General features: G+C 34.7%; 2 protein-coding genes across 2 annotated transcripts; one reads left to right on the top strand and one right to left on the bottom strand.

Annotated features, from left to right (window-relative positions):
• Positions 1-1372: 1372 nt before the first annotated feature.
• trmt61b (tRNA methyltransferase 61B) lies at positions 1373-4897 on the top strand. The gene is made up of 7 exons (XM_016463582.1): positions 1373-1972; positions 3040-3142; positions 3301-3491; positions 3593-3684; positions 4191-4387; positions 4546-4629; positions 4771-4897. Exons 1-7 carry the CDS (start codon positions 1373-1375, stop codon positions 4803-4805), a joined length of 1302 nt encoding a protein of 433 aa, XP_016319068.1. The 3' UTR covers positions 4806-4897.
• A 262-nt stretch (positions 4898-5159) lies between these two features.
• On the bottom strand, positions 5160-7960 carry spdya (speedy/RINGO cell cycle regulator family member A). The gene is made up of 7 exons (XM_016463589.1): positions 7715-7960; positions 7192-7435; positions 6959-7017; positions 6751-6836; positions 5975-6146; positions 5576-5876; positions 5160-5436 (listed from the first exon to the last, which is right to left on the bottom strand). Exons 2-7 carry the CDS (start codon positions 7394-7396, stop codon positions 5375-5377), a joined length of 885 nt encoding a protein of 294 aa, XP_016319075.1. The 5' UTR covers positions 7397-7435; positions 7715-7960; the 3' UTR covers positions 5160-5374.
• Between the last annotated feature and the right edge of the window lie 15423 nt (positions 7961-23383).

Below are 23383 nucleotides of genomic sequence, written 5' to 3'. Positions count from 1 at the left end.
ATAAATGTAAAAACTCACAAAATGTTAATTCTGTAACATTTACTGGAAACAGGTGCACATTTTTTGTACCTGTTATTTATTCGAAAGACACTGTGGGTCATATATCTTAATGTATATTTAAAACTTTAAAAATTATATATCTCTTCATGTATATTTAAAAATAATTCAGTTGTTGTTTTAACACTGGCTTTCTCAGAATCAATACAATTATAAATTGTATTATAAAAGTTAATGTCTATTAAACCTTGTTTAAGTTATTTGGCACACCTTAAAGATGCTTCAAGACTCCCTCATTATTACTCTGACCCCTAATAACATATTTTCTTTTAAAAAGCCTAATTTATTTTATTTAAATATAACAAATGTCTTTTAAAAGTGTTCAATCATTAGTTTGTTTTTGCAGAAGATTTTTATTTTAATTATTTTTAATTACGTTTTAATATTATATAATAAAATAATGCCCTAGACTAATAATTTAAGCCTCATAAATAGCTATATTTTCTCCTTTAACGATGTATATATCATAAGGGAAACTGAATCAAGTAAATAACAGAAAAGTCTGAACGCTATTTGTCAAGTTTATTATTGTACTAATGAAAACAAAGAAAGAAACAAAAAGGGACAATGTAAAAAGAGGAAAGCAGTTCCTTGGTGGACAGAACAATGTAGTAATGCGGTACATAATAGGAATAAAGCATTCAGAAAAATCATAAAGACTCATTTATTTGAAGATTTTATTAAATATAAGAAAGCGCAAGCTGAAGCAAGAAGAATAGTCCGAGCAGCTAAAAGGAAGTACTGGAGAGATTGGTGTAATTCAATAGGAGAAGATATTGACATAAGTGAAGTATGGGGATCAATTAGGAAAATGGGAGGAATTTATAGAAATCAAACTCTTCCAGTTTTAAAAACTGATGAAGGAAGAATAGCTGTGTCAGATAATGAAAAAGCTGAAATGCTGGCTAAAGTATTTGTTAAAGTCCATAGTGATGATAATGTTTCAGAGGATATTAAAAAGTGTAGAATCCAGAACAAGAATCAGCACCCAGATGTGATGATGAAAAGAAGTTCTTCTGGAGACACTTTAGATGCAGAATTTACTATGTATGAATTAAAGATGGCTCTAGGGGGAGTTAAACATACATCTCCTGGAAGAGATGATATATGTTATGTAATGATTCAACATTTATCAGATAGATCCTTAAAAATTATTTTAAATCTTTTTAACAAGGTATGGAATGCAGGAAAGATTCCTTCTTCGTGGAAACATGGAATAATAGTACCAGTAGGCAAACCTGGAAAGGACAAATCCAATCCAATTAATTATAGGCCAATTGCATTAACTTCTAATTTATGTAAACCGATGGAAAAAATGATCATACATAGACTAAATGATATATTGGAAATAAAAGGTCTTATATCGCCATATCAGAGTGGATTCAGAGAGGACAGTAGTTCAAATGCTCCTGCATCCACTTCCCCACAGTTCTCCCGAAGAGCTTCTGTGTTTGGAAGGCGCCGACCTCTGTCCCCACTGGAGAGGGTCAGTCAGCTTCTGCCTGAAGACACATTAAGTCAAGAGGTTTGGGCTCTACGGGACACTAGAAACACTGAGGTGGAACAGGACAGTCAGAGTCTGGGGAAGGAGCGAGAAGAAGCTATACAGGAACCTCAAGGATCTTTTGCTCCACATCATGTGTGTGTTCCTGGGGAAAGGCCACTATGTTTTGGAGAGACTCTGCTGGCCGAGTTCAGTCGAAAGAGACGTTTAGAGTTTCAGAAGATGTTCCAGCTAAAGGAAGGACTGAAGCTCCATAGCAACTGGGGATTAATAGCTCATAATGACATGGAGGGGCGACCTGCTGGAAGCGTCATACGCACTTCAATGGGAATCCCGATTGTCATTCGTCGATCCAGTCTGGATGAGTTCACTCTCTTCATGAAGAGAGGGCCAGCTATTGCATACCCTAAAGTAAGAAATAAACATCATAAAACAACATACAGTCATCTACACATCAATGAATCAGTAGCATCTGCACTCTTATCATGCAGGTCAAAGACGTGATGCTTATTAAATCTGGTAATTTATTTGAAAATCCATTAAAAATGCAATTCATACATGCAATGACTTAAACACACCTTTTCTATAATGAACATGCTTTCACTTTCTATAATAAATTAATTTTGGTATTTTGTTTAGTTCCAGTTGTAAAATGTCACATGGTGGGAAACTCACAAAATATTTTGATGTATATGAATTAATAATTCATGATATTTGTAAAATAACTTGGAAAATCTATTTAAAATCTATTTAAAAATGATTACACATAGTATTTTTTTAAATAATTTTACTCGCCAGTGATGATTAAAAGTGATAGTAAAGCATTTAAAATTGTTACAAAAATATGTTAAATAAATGCTCTTTTAAACTTTCTATTAAAAAAACATTATGGTTTTCACAGAACTATTAAGTAACGTATATGAATTAATAATTCATGATATTTGTAAAATAACTTGGAAAATCTATTTAAAATCTATTTAAAAATGATTACACATAGTATTTTTTTAAATAATTTTACTCGCCAGTGATGATTAAAAGTGATAGTAAAGCATTTAAAATTGTTACAAAAATATATGTTAAATAAATGCTCTTTTAAACTTTCTATTAAAAAGACATTATGGTTTTCACAGAACTATTAAGTAACACAACTGTTTTCAACTGTGATAACAGTAAGAAATTTTACTTGAGCATCAAACCAGCATATTAGAATGATTTCTGAAGGATCATGTGACACTCAAGACTGGAGTAATGACTGCTGAAAATTCAGCTTATATTTACATAAAATAAAAATAAAAAATGTAAACACATTGAAATAGAAGAGTTATATTAAATTGTAGTTATATTTCATATTATGTACATACATTTAAGGTGTAGGGAGAAAAAGATTACTATTACTTGATGGTTACATTTTACTTTTATCCTTTATTGCTTTATGAAAACGAAAACAAAAGAGTCTCTCGGATCTCGTTCCTTTGCAGGATGCTAGTGCGATGTTGACCATGATGGATGTGACTGAAGGAGATTGTGTTCTGGAATCAGGCTCTGGATCTGGTGCCATGAGCCTCTTCCTGTCCAGGGCAGGTGTGTGATTCTTCCGCTGTCTTCTATGTATTCATAAACAGCAATATAATGATGAGTCACCTGATTATGAGTTAATGGGTGATATTGTCCTGCACAATTATGTTACAGGTGTGCTATTGCGATAATCACTCTGCATTCATGTATGTCTGTGTCATCAGTGGGTTATAAAGGAAGTGTTTTGAGTGTGGAGATAAGAGAGGACCATCACAGATGTGCTGTATTAAACTACCAGCGTTGGCGGTCCTCGTGGAGTCTTCGGCGAGGAGAGGAATGGCCTGATAATGTTCACTTTCACCATGGAGATCTCATATCTGCCGGACCTCTTCTGGCAGGGCGAGGTTTCAACTCGGTGAGGAGCCACGTGCTGTGATGTTTTTTATATTTTTATTATTATATATTATTATATCAGAATCATTTGCTTGTCTGTATATGAAAGACATTTTGTGTTAGGTTGCTCTGGATATGGTTAATCCACATTTGGCTTTACCTGCTGTGGTTCCTCACCTCCATCCTGGATCTGTGTGTGCTGTTTATCAAGCAAAGTAATGCAAAAATCTGCACATACACAAAACATCAGTGTAAACCATATACATACACTACCATTTAAGTGTGGGGTCGATAAGTTTTTTATGTTTTTGAAAGAAGTCTCTTATGCTCAACAAGGCTACATTTTTTAAATAAAAAATTAAGTAAAAACAATAATACTGTCAAAAATATTAATATATTTTGCAAAGCTGAATTTTCAGCATCATTGCTTCAGTCTAGTGTCACATGAACCCTCAGAAATCATTCTAATATGCTGATTTGGTGCTTACGAAAAATCTCTTATTACTACCAATGTTGAAATCATGATACATTTTTATATTTTATGTATAAAAAGTTTAAAAGAAAAGCATTTATTTGAAATATAAATCTTTTGTAACACTGTAAATGTTTTGACTGTTCCTTTTGATCAATTTAATGCACCCTTGCTGAATAAAAAAAAATCTTACTGACCACTACATTTTTGAAGGGTGAATTTTGAATGTTTTCCTGACTCTGTCACCAGTATCACACAGGTCATTGATCTGATGGAGGGACTGCGATGCTCTGCCCTTCCTCTGGTGTGTGAACGCATTGTTGAGGTTCAGTACAGGGACTGGCTTGTTGGCCCGTCACTCAAAAAAGATGGTACATTTAACAAACGAATAGCTCCTCATGAAGATGATGATGACAACGAAAGTGAACCAAATGAAGACACGAAAGGTGACTTCTTTCATAACTTGGTCATTCATCTAATGTTTACATTGTGCTCAATTTTTGTTTTGCTTCATAAAGGAGACAGATAGAGTGTTGTTTATTACACAAAAATCCTAACATCAGTGCAAATCATTCAGTTAGATTTAAATCATGCTCTATTTAAGGGGATTTGAATTGTCAAGATCCGGTGCCGTTTGGAGATGTCCCATACATTGCACGTCCTCATCCTGAACAGACTGGCCATACAGGTGAGTCAGCTCTTCATTTTTGTGTGTAGTTCAATGATAAACACTAGTAATGCTAAACCTTTTTAAGCACTTTGTATGTAATTGTGCATGAAGGTATTTTTAAGAATCCTATTAATGTCTGATTTTAATGTTTCTTTTCAGCCTTCCTCGTAAAACTACGAAAGATCTTGAAATAGATGTTCCACATTTAATGTCTGTGCAAGAAGACAGCAAAGCTACTGTGTCTTATATGCTGTATCAATAAACTTGTACAATAAAAAGACTATACTTTATTGCACATTTTCCTTTCATGCTCTTGAGTATTTAAGCCAAAATATATTGAACCTATCTGCTCCATTCATGGACTACATTTCATAGGTGTTTATTTATATTCATATCAGCCAAATATTATACTTATTTAAGACAGACTTAATCCTGCCATGTTTAACATCTAAACATTTCATTCACACGTCTAAGACATAAGAGAGTAACAAAGTGCTCACCAAAGAAATAGCAAAGTACTTTGTACAACAATAAGGAATAAATAGTGATGAGGATTATGATACAGTAAAATACGTCACATCGTATTTTCTGACATTTTTTACAACTTATATGAACAATGTACATGACTATTACCCTATTCACACCAATGCTGTACATTTCTCATAAGGTCAGTTTAGAGACACTCTGTTCTGGCCCTCAGACAAGTGAAGTGCATCTGATATGGTCAACAGGCATATATGATCTGTTTAATGTTGTAATCAAGCTATTCCTCACTGATCCAGTCCATTGAATGATCTTGACATGCATCACTTCCTGTAAATGTACCTGTAAAAAAAAAAAGGGGCCGAAAAGCCAATGGTAAATATTTCTAGAGGCACTGGTATGAATCACATGAAACAATTTCAGCTGAGGCCAAGATACAATTTCTTGTAACACCACAAGAGGGCACCACACACTCATTCACCTGATTTAGTCATACAATTACAGGTGTGCTGAGCTTTGGGCATCTTACTGGGCCTGTGTGAAGCTTGGGCCTTGTGTGCAGTGGCCTTCAGTGGCACAGATGAAGAGCGGGCTCCAGTAGAGGATGGACGAGGCATAGGACGAGCAGAGGTCTTGGCACAGAGAAAACAAGGCTCTGGGGAAGCAGAGGGCCCGCGGGGAATGAGGATCTCCTCACGGTTTTGGTACAGTCTCTGAGCTCCACTGTGATGCTCTGCACGCTCACGCTGCCAGATGAAGTGAGATGGCACAATAGCCATAACCTGAAATCATGCATCAAGCGCAACTTGACTTAGAGCTATTTTTTCAGAACCAGCCACCTATGAAATGCTTTATAGTGCATATTTAATGAACTGCGTACCTCCTCACAGCATCGTCTGCTGACAGCCGCTCTGTACTCTATGTGTGCCCACAACTGGTCTCTTTGCTTTAGGAATCGTGGGAAATGTTTCCTCCAGCTCTTTCCCAGAGCCCAGGGGAAGATCTCATATTTGGTTTCCTCCTCATCCTCTTCCATAGTGTTTGCCAGATAACTAGTGTATGAAAAATTGAGCACTTGGATTGTAGGAATTAAGGCTGTATTCATAAATAAGACTTTTCTGTCATGCTCATAACATATTGCAGTTCAACTGAAGAACTTTAAAATGAACATCTCCAAAACCATGTGCAACCCCTATACATTGTAAATATAGAAAAATACTGTAAAAATGCAACAGTAAAAACCTGTTCATTGGTTAACTCCAAGTTACCGCACCACATACAGTGAAAAATTGTAAATGGTTTAATATCACATTATATGTAATTGTAATGTAAATACTATCATATTAGTAAAGAATTAAGAATTACCATAAAATTAAGTGAAAAACTAAAAAGAATGTGTCCTTGCATGACACATCACATATGATTATATTTTATAAAAATATTTTTGTTCATATTTTTGTTATTAGTAATGTAGGGTGTTTTGTGTTTGTGTGTGAAGTTGTAAAACATACAGACAGTCAGTAAAACTTGAAACACTGTTTTTTTTTACAGTGAATTTCTGGCAACCACAGCTGCCAGATTTTAACCATAAATGTAACTTTTTTTTTCTTTTTTTTTTTACAGTGTACAGAACATCCACAGAATGATCCAACTCACAGGGCAAGGAAGAAGTTCATTCTGCTGTGTTCAGTGATACTGAAGCGAGCCCTCCTGAAGTACACGAATGTCATAGCCAACAAATACTATATGAAATAAAGACATAGAGAACTGAGATTAGAGACACAGCTGCCTATATTCTAAATTCAAAACTGACCACAATCATAAAACCACTAAATATTAAATACACGAAAATATGTCTTGCTACCTTGTCTGTAAGTTTACAGCAGCAGTCCATCCACATAAAGTCCTGTATTAGATCATCATCTGAGCCACACAACAAATCAAAAAGGTTTTATTCTACAGAATTATATCTAGATATTTCTGGATTAAGTTAGCAAAAACAATTTGGTGTAAAAGTGATCCAGTTTACTGTTTTGTTATGGGATACATAAGGTGATATTTAGTTTATAAGGCTGGCAGCTGTTCTGCTGAACCCACCGAACAGTCTGAAGAAGGCGGCCATCTCCTGCCTCTGGATCAGCAGGGTCGGCCCGGGGGTCTTTCTGCGCGGCTGCTGAGATGAGTCTGCCTGGTTCCGAGCCGTTGGGTTCGGCCTCGATCTCCGCTGACCCCGCCGGATCTGCAGACTGTGAGCAGCTCCAGACGGGGCGCTTTCTGCCCACGGTCGGCTCAGTTTAATCATATTTCAATGATTAAATCAGCCGATATTACAGAACTGCCACTGTGTACATATTATAATGAAATAATTATTTGTTATTTATTTTAGTATAGAAGACATGCGTTATTTATTTGTTATTCCTGTTTGTTTATAATACCAGATATATTCTAAATGCAATTTAACATTGTGTCTTAAAATCCATCACCTAAATAACGATAAAAATGACTCCTAGCACTCCTATATAACTAAAATTTAAGCTTAAATGCTTACATGCTGAACTTCATGTGGTTATGATATTGTTTAGCCCTATATGAGCGAGTTTTCACTGTAAACAAGATTTACCTCAGTTTAAAAACCCGCGACTCGGGAATTATGACACGCGCATAATTCCACGCGCTCTCCCAGTGGTGTTTAGATCGACTGCTGGAGAATGTAAGATTTAAGTTTAGCTGATGTGTATAACATTAACGATAATTTAAAGGTGACTTAAAATCAAAATGTTAAATATTTCAAACTGGATGTCACGCTATTCGCGTGAGCGCGCACGTGAACTTCCTCTCCCTTGGGCAGAGCGGGAATTGTGTCAGCAGTCACATGGTCAAATATTCTTCAATCAGAGGTCACTCAGAACACTTATGAATATATATACAATATGGCGTGAACGCAGCATTAGTCCTACATGTCCTATTTAAAAAAATGTAAAGACTTGCTGTTTTACTTATAAAAATGTTTTTCAGCAAATGCAAATAAAACCCAAGTTTTATCATTCAAGTAGTTAGTGAACAAAATATGCACGTGAGAAGCAGTAAATAATCCAATAAACAAATTTATTAAATCTTTGTTGGTTATTAGATTTTGCTTATGATTGTTTAGAAAGCATATAATTCACACAATAAAAATAACTGCATTGACTGCACTGGAAAAAATAGGCTATAGCAACATCAAATAGACAGGCTGATTTATTAAAGTATGTGGAAAATAATTTGGTTCATCACAACAGAGCAATACATTTATTTACACATGCTCAAATGGTGACAGGTTTGTTCGCTATTACCAGGAAACAGTAGATGAAGTATCATGAATTGGTATTTGTAAGCATTGTGCTCACAGATGTGTTCAAGAATTTTCATTGCTTTGCACACTGCCTGTATTTCCTGAAAGAAAAACATTTAATTAAAGATCGAGCAGGCAAAATATAGAAGAAAGAAGTGTAGAAGACAGAGTTTTAGTTCACCTTTTTAATCTCATGAAGAATCACACCCTTGATCTGATGAATTGACTTCTTGCAAACCCAACACATAATGGCATTCATCTCAGAGTTCTGAGGATAGTTAAAATGTGAGAAATGCAAGGGAAACTTTGTATAATTAACTTTTAATTTATTGCATTACATTGTGCATCAGTTTACCTCTATGTTCAGTTCATGACTCATTTTGAATTCTTCGGGAAGGTTCAGCTTTTTTCTCTCCAGCATGCTCTTCCATTGTCCCTTGTTAATGCTGCTACACCCAACAAGAACTGAACCACAAAAACAGATAACACTTGTGAACAGAATTTGATGAATACGATTCTAATAATTGAGTAAATACAAATCAATGAACAAGCCATAGAAAAAAAATCGAAGATGAATTCAATTAGTTCTTCAAACTCACCTGAGCATGCGATAAGCAGTCCAAAATGAACAACAGGTGACATTTCTTCAAATCCTCTACTTAAAGACGCTTAGCTAAAACACATCTGCTTTCTTCAAGAGTTCAGTTGAAGTGATATTTTCAGTTGAAGTGATACTTCTCACACTCTATATCTCTCTTGTGTTTGTCTGTGCTCCTCTTCTTCACAGTTATGAAGAACACTGAAGACAATAAATGTCTACGCAAGTGTTTTGGAGTGCTGATGTTCAAGGCACCAAAGCCACTGTGGACCAAAGTGTCAAAATGTTTTCATAAGAGCTCCGGTCAGCATTTTCTACACTGACTGTCTCTTCAGTTCACCTAACCATCAGTAATATTGTATTCTTGAATTGATTAATTGATTTTTGATGCATTGAATTAAATCTGGTTTAGGGATATTAAATCACTAAATGACACAGTGTAAATGGCTAAATAACCATCAGTATCATTAGACTTTGCATTTCAGACATCAGTTATTTGCTTCCTTTTCTCTTAATGTAAGTGTATTTTAGATGTATTTTAAAAAACAGAATGAATCACCTGCTCATGCCGCTTTTACATTCAAACATTTATTAGCTCATGCTTCTGCCAAAACAAACAAGTGAGCAATCTAAATCTAAAGAGCTGGTACTTTGATTGACTTGTTATAGGTTTAATCAATCCCCGAATTTGCACATTTTGTACTTAATTCAGGATAGGCGAGGGGATAGTCTTGGGAAAAATCCTTTGAAAACATTTTTCAAATCTTTTTGGCAAGCAATTTACATGGTGCCCAGAGAAATGGGTTGGCACGGCATATAGCATTTATTTTCTGAGTGAGGAAACAGAGAATAAGGTGGTTTTAATAAAGTAAACTTAAATCACATAATTTACTGTGAACAGTTTCACCGAGAAAAGTAATAATAGAACTGTGACCATAATATGACTAATAATAACATGATATTTCCAAATTATGGTTTGGAAAATGGCATTATAAACATTATCTCCCAAATAAATATATGACTAAAATACACAAATATTGAGATTCAGGAATTAAAAATGCAAAGACAAGTAAAAATGTACCTTGTCGATCAGAGCATTTATTATGGGTAAATATTTCGTTAGCGTATTCAAACATGTACAACATTTTATGGCCATCTAGAAAGAGAGATTACAATTAGATGCAAATAAAAATAATAAAGGGTGATGATCAAGAGGAATGTATTCCAAACCACACTAACCATATAGTGTACAACATTTTACTTTTTAAGCACGATAAAGATTTAAAGATGACAACATATTCACAGATTTTACCTTGGAAGGATTACAAGTATCGTCCTCGTTGTCATGGGAGGTGACTGCCTGTAAAGTATCATGAATGGCCTTATATGGAGAACACTCAGCAGCAGCTGCACAAAATATAATTTCATATAATATAACTACATTATAATCGTTACATTCTGATAAAATGCAATCCTGGTTTAACATCCCACTAAAACTCAACATTTTTTGACAATATCAAGTGAATATGTGCCAAACAAGTGCTAAAACATTTCTAATATCTTACCAAAGAGAATCGTGAATAATCCAAAAATACAGGCCAGATACATTGTAATTCCTTTTTTGTACTTGTTTATTTCAAAGTGACAGTGCACTTTAACCTTTTTTTTTTTTGTCTTTGGTTTTGCTGATGTGAGCACAGACAAAGCTGTTAAATGTAAGTGTGAAGCAAAGTCAGTTAAACCCACATCTAACCCTGGACCAACACTCCATATGTTCTAATGATGTTATAAAAGTATTCAGATGCAGAACACTATTATTATATTAGCCTGTTTGCATTCTGAGACAAATTCCTTGTAGTATAACGTTAAACCTAATTTGTCTGAAAACTGTAATCCTGTCTGTTTAGTGCTAAATTTCCGAGGTCAGAAACTTCAACAGTGTTCAAAATGTGTTTTACAATAGTGTTCCCTAACAGTAAATTACAGTATATGATAATACTATAATTTTACTCAGTGGTGAACTATTCTTTTAAATAACTCAACATAAACTCTAATGTTCAATACCCAAAGTGGAACTGTGTGACTGAGAATGACGAGAAAACAAAATGATCGAGTTTAAAGTGTAAAACAACTTTTAAAAAAAAAAAAAAAAAGCCACAGAATTGCATATTTTGCATAGATTTTTTATTTATTTATGTACTGTACCCTCTTTACAAATCATTTGGCTACTATGGCATGAATTATTGGAGCTCAAACATTATCTGTTTGGTATGTCTTTACGAAATGAGAGACAACAACTTTTATGAACAAACAAAATGTCTTTTATTACTGTCAACAGAAAACAACCATAATGAGAAAATCACATGAAAATTATTTGATTTTTAATGATGTAAAACAACACAATCTTACACCTTACAGAGGACCCCCCCAAAACACGATCTACAGTACAATAAACATCCATCTATTAGAACATTTTAAAGGCATTTCTGATTTTCTGGCATTTTTTTTATCTTATAATTTCTGTGGTCACATAACCTCAGCACTCTACAGGTGCCCATAAGAGTACGTCCAGGATAAAGCTGCCTCATTATTGCATTTTTGTATCCATTGGCTACAGAATAGCAGAGGGAATGAAAAAACCATATCCATTTACCCCATGTTTTATCGATTTCCTGAAAAGCAGAAATAAAAACAGTAGACTCAACAGGGCATTCAAAGGGCTCATTTTAGGAAACATTAAGTCAATGAAAAAAATGTATATGCACACTCAAAATACAAATACACATGGCAATGGATTGATACCAACTAACACTTACATATTTTTGCCCAAAGAATGAAAAACAGCTTTGTTAATATAAAATAAGCTGGTAACAGTCAATGTAAATGTATCCCTTCAACAGCCATTGTCACAGTTGTTACTAACATAACTTTATCTTCAAACATGTGCCCCTTGGACTGCCACCAGGGAAGAGCTTGTGCAGTATGATGTCCCGATATCTCACTGCACGCTGAAGGCAGATCTTTCGAAAAGCCTCTATGAATTTGTAACAGACATGGTTTATCTTCTGTAAAAGCGCAGGAAAAATGAACAGAATAAAACTTTAGGATTCAGAATTCAGAAATTAAGAAAACAGACTCAACTTTTGTTAGCCAATAACTATATTGCATCATGTTCTTTTCATTTTTATCGTTATTTCTTACCTTTTTAAAAATCATTATGATATGTCTTTTTTATTAAACAATTGTCTTGAACATTGTCTTTCACAAATGTAATTAAAATGATGCCCTTTCCTCACACAAGCTGTTGAGTGAATACATTCACATTGATGTTACTACTTCTCACTATTATCTTATAACACTCATTTGCTGTAATGCTTAAAGTGCCTAAACACAAACGTTACATCAGATTAAGATATGACTTTTGAGCTTTTTCTCAATTATTGTAAAGTAAGGTTTTTATTGTTGTGAATCGTTATTCTGACTCATCATTATAACTGTAAATGTCATGATGATCCTGCTTTATATTATAATAAACTGTCATTAGAGCCATTAGAAACATTAGTAGTTAGACAACTGAATGTTACCTGTGTCATCTTTTGATAGATCGCCGCCTTAACCCGTTTTATAGCCTCTTGGCAGACACAACAGAAGATGATGTTCGGCCGAACTTTCTGAATGTGAGGCATGGGGAATGAGGTCAAAAAAATCTGAAAAATGATATTCAGTGATTTGAACGACATCTTGTGAGTCTTATGCTAAATGGCCATATTAATGAATGAGTAAAATGGCACAGTGCTGTACATACCGGTAGGTCATTTCCATAGCCGTCCATCAAACTGTCTAAGCTTTCAGAATGTGAAGGCATCTCTGGATCCCAAACAGAAAGAGCTTCATTTTCACTCTTTGCTAGGGCTTTTCAAGAAACGCACATTTGAATTCACATCAACTGAATGTTGATAAAGTTCTCATGACGACACAGTATATAAATCAAAGACTTTACACAGACCTAATATTTTTAGGAATATTGCAATTGTATCTTACCTGAGCAAGAGATCAGAAAAAGAAAATATACGATTGGTAACATGGTTTCAGATACTTTTAAAATCATCAGGTACTGATTCTTTCTCACTTTCCTATTTGCTTTCTTTAGCTCACCAGCCTCTCTCTCTCTCTCTCTCTCTCTCTGTCTCTCTCAGTCTCTCTCTCTATCGCCTTCTCTAAGAAAAGCCACAAGAACAGCCTGAGCAGTGTAAGTAAAACAGTGTGACACTGTTGTAACTGAGTACATGTCTTATGAAAGTTCATGAAATGATGCCTTTGAAGTCACTGTAATGTGATTAGGATGACAATCCTTGCTTGTGTGACAGTGTTTAGGTCTATATCATAAAGAGAATACAAGAAAACTTGCACTTAAAATATGCATTTTTTTATGTCTGAAAATGTGTTAGCTGTTCTTTTCACCTGGAAAGTTAAACTGCTTACTCATGTCCTGTAAGGTGCTGACAAAAAAGTTAAGCAATCCCACAACACCACAGTGCTAAACGGCTGCTTTTTTGTTGCTCTGTTAGACAGGCATTTGTCTTTTCTTTTAGAATAACTGTATTTACTGTTTTTCTTTTAGCAAGCAATTAACAAAAGAAAAATGCAGCAGAAGCAATTAGTCCAATGGACAAAACAATACAAGAAGTGCATCCACTGCAGTAACATATAAAACAGTAGATTAATATTTTTTCAATTTTAAATTCTAAAAGGTCTATCAATCATTAACTGTTACACTACAGCTACAAAGAGCTGCTAACTTAACTCCTGTAACAGTTCTTCTAGTGGAAAGTTGCTGATAAGCGATAAGCTCAATGAGAGCAGATCATTTTCCCTTTGGTGTGCAGTTGAGGTGGAAGTGACTAATGATTTATCATGTAGTTCCTAAACATTTGGTGATTTAGGATTTAGGATGAATGTTTAGGTTTCTTTCAGGTCCATTTGTAGTACCATTATGTTCAGTTGGATACATTTAAGTTCTGATTTGTCTAATCAATTATTTTTTTCTGTTGATTACGAAGCTAGATTTTTTTTTTTTACAAATACCACAATCTTTTTAACCTGGCTAAATTTTTAGTGTCAGTAAATTAAATATATTTAAAGAAATGACTCTCCACATCATTGCTTCACCATCTGTCTAGAATTTGTTAATCTTTTTTAATAATTTTATAAGACTGGAATTCTGCATATTTTTCAACATGTTTTTACCATAGCACATATTTACCAGAAAGACTCAGGAGGTGAACATAGAACTCCAAAGTATTTATTTACAAAACCAATACAAAGAACAGAATTTTGGCGTAGGCCCCATCCGTAGCTTGAATCAGACATTGTAGATTCCAGCTATTCCTGCCGAAGACGAAGGCAGGGCGGACTGGAGCCTACCCCCGCATGGACGGGGCCAACCTGGTGATGGTGGGGAGGATGGAAGGAAACGACGCGGCAGTATCTGCAAACACAATGAAGGGTGAGTAGAGGGCTTTTATATTCCTCGTGTTGAGTGCCGATTGGCTAGATCTAATTGTAATATGTGACGTGGCATTAAGTCTTCCTAGTAGAACTTGCGCTGACGCTTCCATTTCCTGAAATGTACATGTAGTGAACTGGTGGTGGAACTGAAGTGATTTTCACTTGTTCAGTATTTAATGAATGTGTTCACTGTATCAGTTACATATGCTAAGACACCCTATTTTAACACACACACACACACACACACACACACACTTATACGTATAAAAACAACTGGTTTGATATTTGCTCCCAAAATCACACACTCTCTATTATCACACACACACACACACACACACACACACACACACACACACACACACTTATACGTATAAAAACAACTGGTTTGATATTTGCTCCCAAAATCACCTGTAGAGGACACTCTTGGTTATCCCAAGAAAACTGAAAACAAACTCACTAGAACTGATTATTATTGAGCTTTAATTTTATTGTCATGTGTAACAAATTATAACATAAATGACAATGCAATTCTACGCTTGAAGCATTCACATTACTGTATTGTTTGCATGTCCATCTGTTTGTACAGTTTTAATTTGATAGATGGCCCCTGCTGTCAGACTCTGTTCCATGTTTTGTCTGTGTCTTGCTCCCCAGGTGTTCCTTTCCCATGTTTAATTTGTCCCAGGTGTTCCCCATGATGGTTCATGGATCCCAGGTGTGTCTCGTCATCCCCTCCTCCTCGTGTGTGTACCCATTGGATGTTATATGGCGTGAGGTCACGCCTTCCGGAGGGGGGCGTTATGTCAGACTCTGTTCCATGTTTTGTCTGTGTCTTGCTCCCCAGGTGTTCCTTTCCCATGTTTAATTTGTCCCAGGTGTTCCCCATGATGGTTCATGGATCCCAGGTGTGTCTCGTCATCCCCTCCTGTGTGTATTTAAAGTGTTCCCAGTCCCTAGTTCTCTGTCCGCTGTTGAACGTCTTCCTTTGAACGTCTTCCTGTGTTCGTCTCCCTTGGTTCCTTCATGCAAATAAAGTCCTGTCAACATATTCTCCAGCGTCTCCTCGTCCCTCGTGTGTGTGCAACGTGACACCTGCCTTGTCTCCAGAGAGCAGATCAATGACCAGTTTATTTTTATATTTCTGCAAAAAACTTTTACAATCACTTAATTCTTATTTTTTCGCAAATTCTATCAAGCTGCCGATTTATCTCCTCCTATGAAAAGATGAGAACAAATCAAGAACAAGGGAAAACATTTAACTTATAGTATGCTTAACATATGTTCAAATATGTTTTACAAACCTTAGAAGCTGTTTTTCCAATAAATTCTATCACTTTTCTAAGGATGGTCTTACAAACACTACAATATATAAACTGAGGGAGAGATAAAGAGAGAGAAATATTGATCATGGAAAGAAATTTGCATTTTTTCTCTGCGTAAGTGAATACACTTTATTTAACCTGTTTGTTCTCCATTGCTTTGTCATGATAACTGAACTCCATCTCCCTCACAGGATTCGGATGGTCAAAGTGCTGCTGAGACATTCCCATCTGAAATGCTTGAACATCAGAATATGTTAAAACTTTGGTACATAAAGGGAAGTATGACAATTACATTCATATTAGGGAAGAGAAGAATTTTATAGGAATTGACTAGATTAATTTTATAGGAACTGACATGGCAACAATTCAGTTTATTTGCATATGCTCATGCTGTATAATACAACGTACATTGTTTGTAATTGTTGTCTAAATATGAAAAGTTTATGTAAACTGAAAAAAAATCTCCTTTAGCAGTTACTCAAGTGAAAAGTTCATTAAAAACTTGATTCTAAAGTTTACCCTCATTAATTTTAATAAAAAAAAAAATCTGACTAGTATGGTTGAGATCTTCAGGTTTTTTTAACATTTGGAATTCTGGGTTTTAATTTGTTACTAGGTGTTAATTTTACACTCCGAATACAAGAGCGAATCTCACCTGAACAGAACAGTTGGGACGCCAGAAGAAAAATAAGTGATTTTGTCATCTCTGTGTCACAGTCTTCAATGATCAATATAGACAACTGCCTGCTGTTATGCCTGAATACTATATTTATATGGTAAATAAGGGACGTTTAGGAGGTTCCGACTGCTAATCTTGATAAACTATAGTGCTGTCATCTTATTTCACGTGAAGCAGGTTTCAACACACACCTCATGCCGCTTCTGAAAAAGTGAGCTTATTTGTTTCAAATGTGCAATTGTAGTGTATTTCATATCTTAAAATTATTATTTTAAAGTTATACTTAGATATTTTTTAAAAAGGCCACTTAAAGAGAGAACACTTTCATGACCATTTCTTTAAGTACAGTATATTTAAAAAGTGCACTTTGTAAAAATGTAAAATTAAAAGTTTTAAAGTAGATTTTAAATAATTGTTTTAATCATCTTAAAACACACTAAAGCACATGTAAAAATCTTGATTATAAATTTAATTGTAATGCATTTTTCAATATTACACTTAAAGGGATAGTACACCCAAAAATGAAAATTACCCCATGATTTAGGCTACTCACCCTCAAGCCATCCTAGGTGTATATGACTTTCTTCTTTCACACAAATACAATTGGAGTTATATATAAAAAAAAAAAAACATCCTGGCTCTTCCAAGCTTTATAATGGCAATGAATAGTGGTCGGGATTTGGAAGCAAAATAAAGTGCATCCATCCATCATAAAAAGTGCTCTACATGACTCTGGGGGGTTAATAAAAGCCTTCTAAAGCGAATCGATGCATTTGTGTAAGAAAATACATATTTAAAACTTTATAAACCGTAATCTCTAGCTTCCGCTAACTGTCGTTCGCACGTTCCAGCGGATGATGTAGGATGGAAACAAGTAACACATTGAATTAAACATTACATTTTTAAGTAGAAAGACTGAAATAGTATTTTCTTTTCAAAACTTACTACTATAATTGTTATTTACAAACATCCTCTTTTCATATCACATACATATAATCATAGTCAGAGGGTGAACCAACTCCAGGATAAGGCTAAAAGCAGCCAAATCTATTAACTACAAACATCATAAACCTGTCTTTTTAGGCAAGAACCAGACATGGGTGTCATGTAGGCTAATAAAATATGTTTAATGGGAGTGAATTTGTATTTAATGTGATTACAATTTAATTAAAACATTATAAATTGATAATTATATAACGTATCCTTCCCACGGTTATTCAAACGGCAAAAATAAATTATGTACAAAAATTACATTATCACTAACTTTAATTAGTGGTCAATCACTAACCCCCCCCCAATTTTTTTTTTTTTTATTAAATAATTGAACTTAAAAACCACTCGATTATAAGCTTTTCACTTACAAGTACACAGCAATAAACACTTTGTTTAAGACAAGCTCCTTAGGTTGAAAGAATATGGATGTCAAATTAAAAAAATAAATAAAAAAAGAAAGAAAGAACGAAAGAAAGAAAAAATTGTCTAGAGCATTTTTTATATAAATAAGCACCAGTTAAGCTGCGATACCAAACAGGACCACTAAACCTGCTGCCTTAACCTGACTGATACGGATCCATTCAGAATCACTAAACCACTGTCCAGCGCATAATCTAAAACACCTTCAGCCGGCATTCATTATAAAACACTCATGCTTTTAAGCCAAATACATGCTGAAAAGAATAATTTACTGCCATCTGGACGTGAGTCACTATTCTCTCCGCCATCTCTGATGAAATTGTCACTGTTATCTTTGCATTAGCGCTGTTCTGAACTTATTACTTATTACTAATGCATTTCCTTACTGGAATCTTGAACTTTCCATAAGTTTACCGGTTTCAAATAACCCCCAGGGTAATGTGCTTTATAGTGTAATTTCTAATCACCCAGACACTGATGCTTTGACTCAGTACAGGTGTTGTGCCCAATTCTGACCCCCGACAGATTACTACCCCCATAGTATTGGTAGGTTAAGGAGTAGGTGTGAGGGAGGAGTTAGGATTAGGGAATCAGCTAGTGCCTTCAACGAGGGGGTCATAATTTGGCAGGGGGTCGAAAATGGGCACAACACCGGTACTGCGTACCGGCCCACTTCAAGCACTAATAGTGACGAATATGACTAATCTGTAAGTCTTTCTTCTCACTATTCCACATTCCATTGCTAATTAAATTAAATTAGTATGCATGCATGATTTAAAGTCATTTAGTTCTGTATCCATTGAACAGACACTTGTTACCATATTTTGTCTATGCTTTCAAAGGCAAGATGTTATATACAAACCCATGTGGCTCCTAAACACTAGGAAACATTAGTTTATGTATGTTAATATTCTCCTCAAAGCATGAATAATATGTAATCTGCACATAAACAAAGCAAAATGACTTTTATATTAGTGCATTCTCTCCCTAGAAACCCAAAATACTGCCTTTTGGGGATTTTAATCATGTTTTGATCTGTCACCATCCATTTTTTTTTCTTGGTTTGTAGACAATTGGACCAAAGATGCCCTGGAGAATTTATATTCCAGTGTCAAGAAAGAACAGCATAAAGGTGGAACTTGCACAGTGCATGTAAACCTGGCATTGTTTTGAACAGCACCGGCGATCCCATGGGAGACGTTCTACCAGTCTGTAATGAGCACTGTGTGTTAGCTGGATGAACAAAAACAGCTCAGACCTTTCCAGGCATCTGCTCAAACTAATTAAGGAGGCCAACTCTATTACCAGATGCACTTCAGACTCGCTGACGGCAGTGACACAGAACAGGATGATGGCAAAACTGGAGTCAGTGATGAACAATGTCTGCACGCAGCTCATTTAGCCAATTCCACCTGCAGCCGTCAGAGGCTACTTTTGTACTGATTGGTGTAATGATGCTGAACATGATTTTATCGAACAGAAATTCTGCTCTGGTAGCCTATCTTATTCACTCATGTTAAACAAGCATTATTTTTTATTACACAACTCTTACTATTAGTAGTAGTGCCTATTAGTATTAGAATAGTATTACTGTATTATATTTTGATCAGTCACAGCATTCACTTATTAGTTGTTGTAAAAATTACCTCAGAGAATTCCAGTATTAATATTATTGTAAAATTGTTGCGTTTGTCTTGTTGCTAGGCCAATTATTTTTTACATTGTAATGTAACAATTTGTTCTTAGCGTAGCTTTAAGATAATATAGTTAGGTATTTTAAATCAATGTTTCATATCTATTTGTCTATTAAATGTGATGTAGACTTATTTTAATTGTTTGAAACCTACCTGCAAAGCTACAGTACTGTTAAAAGTTTTAGGCACTTGTGTAAAAATGCTGTAAAATGAGGATGCTGTCAAAAATATTGTCATAAATAGATTTTCTTTATCAATTAACTTCTATTAACTAAATTAAATCAACATTTGGTTTGACAATTCTTTGCGTTTAAAGCAGCTTTTGCCCTAGGTGCATAGTTTTTTCAGGTAGATTTGCAGGTAGGTTTCTTAAAGCATCTTGGAGATGTTGCCACAGTTCTTCTAGATTTAGTCTGTCTCAGTTTATTCTGTTTCTTCATGTCTTTCCAGACATTTTCTCTAATAATTTTGGCCACCACTGTACATCTTGAATGGCTCGTGGGTGAGCACATTTTCAGCATACATTTATTTTTGGTTGAACAATTCCTTAAATACACAAAGGCACAGGACAATAAATAGATCAATAAATAAACTTTAATTCTGTACATAAAGTATATACACAGCAATATCATGATGCTGTACAATAAGTCAGCTTCATTGAGCTCGAATTAAAATATCAAAAGACCAGACAAGAGGAGTTAAATTATATATATGAGACATCTTATAAAAAGACAGATTATGTATCATATAAAAACAAAACATGATGCCTATTCTTCCACGACTAGACTCAAATAAATAATAATAATGATAATATTAATAATAAGAAGAATAAAACATTAATTTAAAAAATCTTTACTGTAATCATTTTCTTTAGTCATGGTGTAATGGTGTACCAATACATAACTCTGCTTTATTTAGTTTCATTTAGCAAAATGTTTATTTTTCTAAAATAAAATGTCTTAATAATAAAAGATCATTAGAACACATGACATGTAGCACATACAGTGCTGCTTGAAATTTTGTGAACCCATTGCAGAATAGTAAAAATTTAAATTAGAAGAGTAATTTTAACAAAATAAGAGAGATCATACAAAATGCATGTTATTTTTTATTTAGTACTGTCCTGAGTAAGATATTTTACATAAAAGATGTTTACATTTAGTCCACAAGACAAAAAAATAGCTGAAATTATTAAAATAACCCCATTCAAAAGTTTGGGAACCCACCGCCGCCATGTCGTGGAGACGCTGTGAGTTTCGTTGTAAAAGCAAAACTACTTTGTTTGGCCTTCCAAAAGAGGACACAACTAGAAATCAGTGGTTAAGTTGAATTCACAACACTGTTCTGGAACAGTTCAACCCAAATATTCAGATGTGTGCAGCGCATTTTACGGAGGACGAAGACTGTTTCCTGGGAGAGTTGCATACAATGCCAGTGTCTGTTTTGATAAAGTGGGGCAATTCCAACTTTGCAAGGACAGTCTGGCACTTCTGACTCACAGCCTGTAAGTACGTTTTCATATTTAAAGAATTTGCCACTGATAATTCAAACTGGAGTTTTGAGCAGTGTAGAGTAGCGCTTGTTGTTTGTCGTTTCTCCGATCACAAATGCAGGTGATACGCAACGCGTAAAAAGACAGTACAAGTCATTATAATAAGTAATTATGTCCCCACTGGATGCAACAAATGCCTCGTTTATCATGGGTTTTATTGTTTTTGTCTCGTCGCGCCGGGGACAGGGCATCACAGTATGGTAAGGTGGTGCGCATAAACACATTTCATTACACCAAATACACAAAATAATGTTCTTTTTAGCAACGTCATATGACCCCTTTAATACTGTGTGTGGTCACCTGGATGATCCACGACTTTTTTTTTTGTTTTGTGATGGTTGTTCATGAGTCCCATGTTATTTTTTTATTTAGTACTGTCCTGAGTAAGATATTTTATGTAAAAGATGTTTACATTTAGTCCACAAGAAAAAAATAGCTGAAATTATTTAAATAACCCTGTTCAAAAGTTTGGGAACCCTTGGTTCTTAATACTGTGTGTGGTCACCTGGATGATCCACGACTGTGTTTTAGTTTTGTGATGGTTGCTCATGAGTCCCTTGTTTGTTCTGAACAGTTAAACTAAGCACTGTTCTTAAGAGAAATCCTCCATGTCCTGCAGATTCTTCAGTTTTCCAGCATCTTGTGCATATTTGAACCCTTTCCAGCAGTGACTGTATGATTTTGAGATCCATCTTTTCACACTGAGGACAATCGAGGGACTCAAACACAACTATTAAAAAAAGGTTCAAACATTCACTGATTCTGCAGAAGGAAACACGATGCATTAAGAACAGGATGAAGATGTCCAAATTTTTATTTTGTAGAAATATAATTTTTTTCCATTTAGTACTGCCCTTCGGAAGCAGCAGAAGATACTTGCATGTTTCCCGGAAAACAAATTAAGTACAATTTACCTTGATCTTCAAATTCAAAAAGTTTTCATATATGTGTAGAAACTGTGATATATTTTTTTATGATTCAAAAGAACAGCATTTATTTGAAATAGAAAGGTTTTGATATCTTTTGCATTATAATTGTATTGATAATGTCACATTTGATCAGTGTAATGCATCCTTGCTGAATAAAAAAAAAATTAACTGATTTTTTTTTACACATTAATGATAAATATAATTTGTAATTCAGGGGCTCATGTCTATATCATTTTGAATGTATATTTCTATTATGTACTTTTTAAATGCTTTTTGTAAAAAAAAAAAAAAAAAAGAAGAGCTGAATCCAGCATTTCTTAGTTAATAGGCCAACTTTTCATGAAATTGAGCATCTCAATTTTACTTTGAGTTCAAAGTAAGTAATTTCTCCCCTTTTTGTTGATCTGTAGTTGTAGCATATCTATGTGGAATTTGTTGAAGAATCTGCAGGATATGGAGGATTTGTATGAAGAACAGTGCTCAGTTTAACTGTTCAGAACAAACAAGGGACTCGTGAACAACCATCACAAAACAGAAAACAGTTGTGGATCATCCAGGTGACCACACACAGTATTAAGAACCAAGGGTTCCCAAACTTTTGAATGGGGTTATTTTAATAATTTCAGCAATTTTTTTTTTGTCTTGTGGACTAAATGTAAACATCTTTTATGTAAAATATCTTACTCAGGACAGTACTAAATAAAAAATAACATGCATTTTTATGATCTCTCTTATTTTGTTAAAATGACTCACATTTTCACAGATTCTGCAAGGGGTTCACAAACTTTCAAGCAGCACTGTATATGTTTGAGAGACATCTGAACACACTAGGACATTAAAGACAAAAAAGATCTGTTTGCTGAAACCCTTGTCCACATGCTTTTATCATAGCCCAGAGATTGTGTTTGATCAAGGAATGTGTATGTTCTGCTTTGAATTAGAAGTAACATCTGAAAACACTTAGAATCCTGACACAGCTGAGATCCGATCATTCCTGCTCTGTTCTCAGAAGCATGAGTGGAAAATACAATTTTGGGACTGCAAGTTAAATTAAAGTGATTGTCAAAGAACAAAATACACCTGCACAGTTATTGGAAAGAATGGCTTAAAAAGGAACATATATTACATAGCAATAAACATGTATTGGATTTTATGGAAATATATGAAGCATTAAATGTTGTCTTAACAATTAAGATATTTCAAAACAATGTGAGTTTTGATGCTATATTGAATAGATGATAGTGAAAAGTGCTGTGGTTGACA

This window comes from Sinocyclocheilus anshuiensis, unplaced genomic scaffold (genome assembly GCF_001515605.1).
Source record: "Sinocyclocheilus anshuiensis isolate Anshui unplaced genomic scaffold, SAMN03320099.WGS_v1.1 scaffold784, whole genome shotgun sequence".
NCBI classification, from domain to species: Eukaryota; Metazoa; Chordata; class Actinopteri; order Cypriniformes; family Cyprinidae; genus Sinocyclocheilus; species Sinocyclocheilus anshuiensis.
This window is presented reverse-complemented; position numbering and strand designations above follow the sequence as displayed.

Coding starts and splice junctions, on each gene's coding strand:
- trmt61b (XM_016463582.1), top strand. CDS start 1,373: ATGATCATACATAGACTAAATGATATATTGGAAATAAAAGGTCTTATA. Junction 3,492..3,592: donor CAGGGCGAGGTTTCAACTCG/GTGAGGAGCCAC, acceptor ATTTTGTGTTAG/GTTGCTCTGGATATGGTTAA. Junction 3,685..4,190: donor TGTGCTGTTTATCAAGCAAA/GTAATGCAAAAA, acceptor CTCTGTCACCAG/TATCACACAGGTCATTGATC.
- spdya (XM_016463589.1), bottom strand. CDS start 7,396: ATGATTAAACTGAGCCGACCGTGGGCAGAAAGCGCCCCGTCTGGAGCT. Junction 7,018..7,191: donor CGCCTTCTTCAGACTGTTCG/GTGGGTTCAGCA, acceptor TGTGTGGCTCAG/ATGATGATCTAATACAGGAC. Junction 6,837..6,958: donor GCTGTAAACTTACAGACAAG/GTAGCAAGACAT, acceptor TATTTCATATAG/TATTTGTTGGCTATGACATT.